This window comes from Lipotes vexillifer, unplaced genomic scaffold (assembly GCF_000442215.2).
Source record: "Lipotes vexillifer unplaced genomic scaffold, Lipotes_vexillifer_v1.1 scaffold528, whole genome shotgun sequence".
NCBI classification, from domain to species: Eukaryota; Metazoa; Chordata; class Mammalia; order Artiodactyla; family Lipotidae; genus Lipotes; species Lipotes vexillifer.
In genome coordinates, this window is record NW_006794582.1 from 84143 (window position 1) to 91464 (window position 7322).

Sequence of the window (7322 nt, forward strand, 5' to 3'; positions counted from 1 at the left end):
TTTTTTTTTTTTTTTTGCGTTACGCGGGCCTCTCACGGCTGCGGCCTCTCCCGCTGCGGAGCACAGGCTCCGGACGCGCAGGCCCAGCGGCCATGGCCCACGGGCCCAGCCGCTCCGCGGCACGCGGGATCTCCCCGGACTGGGGCACGAACCCGCGCTCCCCGCACCGGCAGGCGGACCCCCAACCACTGCGCCACCAGGGAAGCCCCTTACTGCATTTTTGAGAAGCTGGTAAGGTAATAGCCGTTTTTTGTTGACTCCTAAAAGTAAATTGATAAATTAAAAAGCAAATCTATGTTATATCATTATTACTGTTATGGGAGAACAGCCTGTGGTGGTCCAGCATAACCCACCTGTACTGTCAGCCGTCCTTAGAACATAAGTAAAGAACTCTTGGTGGTTTTGTGTGTTCAGTTTTTGATGATTACTTACTAACTTACTTGCATGTTTGATCATAGAGCTGATGGCACAGTAACCTGTGTGGTCTCTTGTGAGTGTCTTGGTAGAGACTGGGCATTACTGCTGGTATGGTGGTGACTTAGCCCTGGGCGTACTTAAGAAAGATTTTATTAATCTGATTTGTTTGGCGAAGTGCAGAAAAGTTTTTGATGGAGTTACACTATAACTTTACCCCCCCAAACAGGTTTATTCTTCTTATACAGGTTAAGCAGTCCATGGTAGGTTGTAAAAGGGAAAAGATGTCCTCTAACCATTTCTGAGATAGCTTATAAATTCATTCTGTGCCAGATGTGTTTTAGAGGAACATATTACTGAGTGAAAATGTTACTAGAAGTAAGACAGTCCAGTGAGCAGAGCTGGGTTCATGCTTTTTCTCTGCCTCTTCCTGCCCTGTCACCTTGGGCAAATGACTTCACATCTGAGCCTCATGTTCTTCCTCTATTTTTTTTAACATCTTTATTGGAGTATAATTGCTTTACAATGTTGTGTTAGTTTCTGCTGTATAACAAAGTGGATCAGCCATATGTATACATGTATCCCCATATCCCCTCCCTCTCCCACACCTCTAGGTGGTCACAAAGCACCGAGCTGATCTCCCTGTGCTATGCAGCTGCTTCCCACTAGCTATCTATTTTACATTTGGTAGTGTATATATGTCAATGCTACTGTCTCAGTTGTTCCAATTTACCCTTCCCCCTCCTCGTGTCCTCAAGTCCATTCTCTATGTCTGCGTCTTTATTCCTGTCCTGCCCCTAGGTTCATCAGAACCATTGCTCTTCCTCTTTAAAATGGGGATAATGATGCATACCTCATATGGGGTATTGCGAAGACTAATTGAGATAATGTGTTTAAGTTCCTTTTCAGTGCCTGGTACAAAGTAAAATGTTGTCATACTTTTTTATTTTTTTAAGGCTTGAAAAAATGAAAAATGACATTTATTTTATATGGAGCTGTAAATAAAGTTAGATTTTGCATAGAATACAGTATAGAAGTTAGATGTATGCTACTTATTTCATACAGTCACTCTGAGAATGTCAGTGCTAATAAGCAGTGTAACTTATTCATTTTATTTGAAGTATGTTCCTCTTTTTTTCAGAGAGAAACATACTTGAAAAAGTACCTATTACTTTTTTTTCTTGAAAATAGCTTTTTATCAGAAGGAAAAGTAGCTTATCTTAGTGATTCTCAGCTGAGGTGGGGAGGTGGGGTCTTATCAGAATCTGTGCAGAGGAGAGGGGAGACACACAGTCCTCAAAACTAATTTTATGTCTTCAAAAATTATTATCTTTAAGACTAATTCTTCTGATGGATGCCCCACCCCCATTTCTGAGCTGAGGCGGCTTCCCTGAATACTTAAAGAGTAAAGGAAGGGCTGCTGGGAGGAAATAATTGTAATATCTTATTTTAGATACAAAAGGGGCTTGAAAAACAAAGCCTGCTGGTACCTAGTGATTACAAATAACGTTGAGTTCTGTCTTCTGCTTTCCTTTCCTTCCTTCAGGACTGTGTTTCCTCCAGTTTACTCAGGGATGTGCACTGTATCTTCCTTTACTTTCAGTTGTTGTTGTTGTTGTTTGACATAGTGGAAGTGTTTAAGGTGTTCTTTTTTCCCTTTCACACCCAGTCCTGTTTCCTAGTAGGTGGCCCTTCTTTACAGGAAAAGAGGAATTCACTTTCCCTCTGTGGCAAGTTAGTTTTCAGAGAATAGGAGCCATTATAGAAAACTTGTTCTTTTGGTTCCGAGAATAAAATTGATTCATACTCAGTAAATGTTGATTAATTTTTTTTATGAATTAAAATCAGTAAAAGTATGTGTAAGGGTCTGGAATTTTATTTTATCCTATTTAGAAGCTAACAGCCTGCTGCAGTTCGTGGTTGCTGGCAGAGCACAGGGCTCCTGGGTCAGAGACAAAGGACTTTATTACTCATGGCCTAGCAAGCAGCATAAACACAGGTTTGCACTAGTTCCCCTTGCCCCCACAGGTCCCACGGGCGTGGTATGAACAGGCCCCGCTGGATGCCTGTACATGTGTTGTAGGAGTGGAACATTGAGCTTGGGGAATCCATTGCTTTTATAGTTACGTGGTACACAAGCCTGCTCTTTGCCCTGGAGGGGGACGTTACTTCATCCCTCAAAACGCTTTGCAAACAGAATCCTGAGAAGTGGCCTGGGTAAGGAGCCGTCAGGGTCATGTGTTTTGTGTTTTTCTTACCCACCAAGACATGTAGGAGTGTGAGAGACCCATGGGAGGAGTAGCTCTCTCAACAGGAAGTTTATACAGTAGGTCATTGATAGAAATCTTAGGTAGATTTATTGTGAAATACTTGCCATACTGAAAGGTATAGAGAGTGATATAATGAATAGCCATACAGTCACCTCCCAACTTGAGAAAGAAGCATTGTCCATACAGGTGACACTTGCTGTGTCTCCTCCTCTTGTCCCACGAGTAAGCATTTCCCTGAATTTGTTGTTATCATGCCAGTGCATTTCTGTGTATCTGTTAATATCATACAGTACTGTGTTTATAAACTTCTAAAAAATTTTTTACTATCATTTAAAAAATTGTTACAGAGCCCTTTTACATAGTATTGGGTTGGCCAAACAGTTTGTTCGGGTTTTCCATAACACTTTACTGAAAAACCCGAATGAACTTTTTGGCCAACCGTATACCATGTTAGTCACTGTAGGGGAAAATTGTAAAGATAAAACTCTTGCCCGTCATGATGTTATGGTCCAAGGAAAACCACAAACACTGAAAACATAGCTTAGTAAAAGGAAAGGATATGTGTGAAAAAAAAGTTGGTAAACAACATATAACTCTAAAGTCAGCTATTAGCATCTAATATATGTAGGGGCTAAGTATAGTTACGGATGGAAGGAGAAATGGAATTCATTATTGGGGTAGAAAATAGTGGCTATGTGAGGCAACAACAGTGAGAACTTATATGGGTGAGATTCATCTAGACAACTTGTCATACAGGAGAGAGGGTTACGCTGTGAGGCAATGGCCTTAAGTTGATCCAGCTAGAAAGATGAGAAAAGGGAGCTGGGAGTAGTCAGTCAACAGGGCAGTTAGCTACGAGGTATGTAGGCCCAGCATTCTGTCAGGGAACCATTTTATTAGGAGGGATGGCTAAGACTAAGCCCCTGATCAAAGGGCTCAACATCTAATTGTGCAGCAGTAGTTACACATGGGAAAATTAGAGAACACCCTAAGACCCTCTCTGATTATGACCTAAATGTGTGTTACAGGTTCCAGGGATGTAGAAGGTACGAGTTTAATGTGAGTTCAAGCAGTTAGGGAAAGAAAGCCTCAGTGAGAAGTCTGGAGTTGGGCCTTGAATGGCAAATTGTGATAAGGGTGCTCCAGGAAAAGGAGTGGGTGGCAAGAGCACATGAGCAAAGACGAGACAGTGACTGGAAAAGGGAGAGGATGGGCCTGTGTGCATTGTTTATGTCCAGGCCCCTTGACCTGTAGAGTTTCCCATGGCCTGGATTTTGCTGATTGCACACTTATGGTGCAGTTCAGCAGTTTTTCTCTGTATTTCCTGCAAATTAGCAGCTGGACCCAGTAGCATGATGAGATTCAGGTTCAGTCCCTTTGGCAAGTCTGTAAGTGGTTGTGTGTTCTTTTGTCACATCAGTAAAGGTAGGTGTAAGGGTCTGGGGTTTCACTTTACCCTACTTAACAAGCCAGTAATTAATCTGCTACTGTTTTATATTCTAACCTCATAGAGCTCCCTCTTCTGCTGTTTCAAATAGTGTTTAAAATTATAGTGGCTTGCTTTCTGAGATATCCTGGTCTGTTACCCCCCGACATCCCCGCCCCACTTTTATTTGGACCATCTCTTTTCTTCATTTCTGTCTTGTTCAGTTTGGATTCCTCTCCTAGCAGTACCCTGTCCTAGGAAGGAGCCTTGGTTAGTTCCATGAGTTTATAGGGGTAGGTTGCTTCAGCTCCTTTGGGCCCCTTGCCCCAAATCCCTCCAGTTTCAGTTGCTATTCTCAAATTGGCCCACATTGCTTTTCGCTGAGTACTTGGTTATCTTGGGGTTCTTCTGTTCTCTGATCTGTCTGATGCCCTATTGTTTTCCTCTGTGTTGATCTGCACAGCTGCTTATAGCACTCATGTCTTGTGGCTGTTAATGTTTTTTCCCTGCCTGCTTGTGTATGAGGGTTTATGAGGATGCTTTATCTTCTAATTTTGTTTTAAATGTTATCCATGGATTGTTTAGTTGCTATCTAGTTCTGGTTTTATATGGAGATTCAGATATATCAAAAGGCTCTATTGCCACTGCTATAGCCATTTCTCCAGAATTCCCATTGTAGGTTCTTGAGTAGAAAGATGACACAGTCGAGACAGGATGAAATGTCTCACCTAACATCTTTTTTTAAAATAATTAATTAATTAATTAATTATTGGCTGCATTGGGTCTTCGTTGCTCTGCACGGGGTTTCTCTAGTTGAGGCAGGTGGGGGCTACTCTTCATTGCAGTGAGCGGGCTTCTCATTGCGGTGGCTTCTCTTGTTGCGGAGCACGGGCTCTAGGTGCACGGGCTTCAGTAGTTGTGGCTTGTGGGCTCTAGAGCGCAGGCTCAGTAGTTGTGGTGCATGGGCTTAGTTGCTCCGTGCCATGTGGGATCTTCGCGGACCAGGGCTCAAACCCGTGTCCCCTGCATTGGCAGGTGGATTCTTAACCACTGTGCCACCAGGGAAGTCCTCACCTAACATCTTACATGGCATAGAGACAGTGTGGCCATTAGTCCCCATTTGTTCTTTAACTTTCTCTTTTCTCTAAATTGAGACGAGTTATTTGCTATAATGCCCATGTGCAGATTTCTGTGGAAATAATAGCTTCTTATCATCACTCTTTTCAGGTTCACTAAGAATCTTTCCCCGGACAAAATCAATTTGAGCACCCTGAAAGGGGAGGGTCAGCTGACCAACCTGGAGCTGGATGAAGAGGTTCTACAGAATGTGCTGGAGCTTCCCACCTGGTTAGCCATCACTCGGGTCTACTGCAACAGGGCCTCAATCCGGGTGAGAATGGGGGTCAGAGTGCTGCTACTCTGTTTGGCCAGCAGGCCTACCTTCTTGAGGGGTGACTCCCACAGCCCTGAGTCTTTGTTTTCCTCTTTCAGATCCAGTGGACAAAGTTGAAGACACACCCAATTTGCTTGGTAATGGCCTTTCTTGATTGCAAGTAATCAAATGGGGGTGGCTGGGGTAAGGTTTTAGAAGATCTGAGAGAAGATGGGGAGGAGCCCTGATGGGCTGTCCCTTTTGGGAGTGTGGGTTCTTCTGTCTGGCTTGCGAGCTTCTCTGTGAGACAGAGTGACTATTGTCTGGGCTTTTTCTGGAACTGCTGTGCAACATAGCAGTTAGCACTGAGACACAAGACCCTGGAGTCCTGAGTTGGTTTTGTTTTGTTTTGATTTTCGTTTTTATTTTAAAACAAGTTTTGCTGCCCAGGTTCTACCTTTACATTTCCTTTGGACTCCTGACAGAGGAAAAATTAGAAGTTTAGTTCTTGTTGACTGTTGGGTGATTATCAGCTGAAAGCCCTCCAGGAACTGATTGATACATATCTTTACCCCAAAGACTGGAGTCCCCAGGAATAGTAATATCTCGGTAACTTGGATATATGTTTTCTTTTTCTGCTGTGAGCTAATCCCATGCTTGTCATGGAGTTCTGCTGCTAATGGAAATAGAAGGGGGAAGATGAGGGCTCTCTTTGTATTTCAGTTTGTTCATTCATTCATTGGACAGACATTTATTATCTGCCTACTGTGGGCACAGCCCTCGAATAGGTATTGGAGCACAGAGATGGATAAGACACAGTGTGTGCTGTGTGGGATTTTGTGCAGATGCTTAGCTCTCTGTGGCTTTTATTTCAGTGTCTGGATAAGGTAGAGGTGGAGATGAAGACATGTGAAGAGCCTCGGCCCCCCAATGGACAGTCTCCTATTGCCCTCGCTTCAGGGCAGAGGTTAGTTGCTTTGGGTCCTATTATTTCCAACATATTAACTGGTTTGGATCACCTTTTAATTAAAAAATAAAAACTTTATTATGGAAAATTTCAAGCATGCACTAAAATAGAGAGAATAGTGTACTGAACCCCCATGCATTGAAGATCTAACTTTCACAATTCTCAGCATTTTACCATTCTTTTTCTACCTTTCTTCTGCCACTTTGTGTGTGTGTATGTGTGTGTGTTCACATACTCTGTAGTTCTTATTTATTTATTTATTTAGTTTTGGCTGTGTTGGGTCTTCATTGCTGCACGCGGGCTTTCTCTAGTTGCGGCCAGCGGGGGCTACTCTTCGTTGCGGAGTGTGGGCTTCTTATTGTGGTGGCTTCTCTTGTTGCAGAGCAGGGGCTCTAGGTGTGAAGGCTTCCATAGGTGTGGCATGCGGGCTCTGGAGCGCAGGCTCAGTAGTTGTGGTGCACGGGCTTTGTTGCTCTGCGGCATGTGGGATCTTCCTGGACCAGGGCTTGAACCCATGTTCCTTGCGTTGGCAGGAGGATTCTCAACGACTGCGCCACCAGGGAAGCCCCACTCTGTAGTTCTTGAAAGCAAATCCCAGGTGCCATATGATTCCACCTGTAAATACTTCTGTATTGTGTGTCTTTAACAGACAGGATTGAGAAAAAAGAAAAACCCCCACAGTACTATGATCACAATTAATAGAATTAATAGGGATTCCTTAATATCATCTAATACTTATTGCATATTCAGTTTTCCTGAATTGTCTCTGAAATATTTTTTTACAATTCAGTGTGGCTCCACAGAGCTCCACACCTTATATTTGGGGATATGCCTTTTAAAGCTCTTTAACTCTGAACAGTCCCCCATCCCTAC

The 7322-nt window shown here is 43.2% G+C and overlaps 1 protein-coding gene across 1 annotated transcript in view; it reads left to right on the plus strand.

Moving 5' to 3' along the window:
* The window catches only part of BLTP3A (bridge-like lipid transfer protein family member 3A), a 54077-nt gene that overhangs the window by 15857 nt on the left and 30898 nt on the right, over positions 1–7322 (plus strand). Inside the window, exons 3-5 of the mRNA XM_007467291.1 lie at positions 5338–5500; positions 5602–5640; positions 6358–6449. Of these exons, the coding sequence (XP_007467353.1) occupies positions 5338–5500; positions 5602–5640; positions 6358–6449 (294 nt within the window). The remainder of the gene's footprint in view (positions 1–5337; positions 5501–5601; positions 5641–6357; positions 6450–7322) is intronic.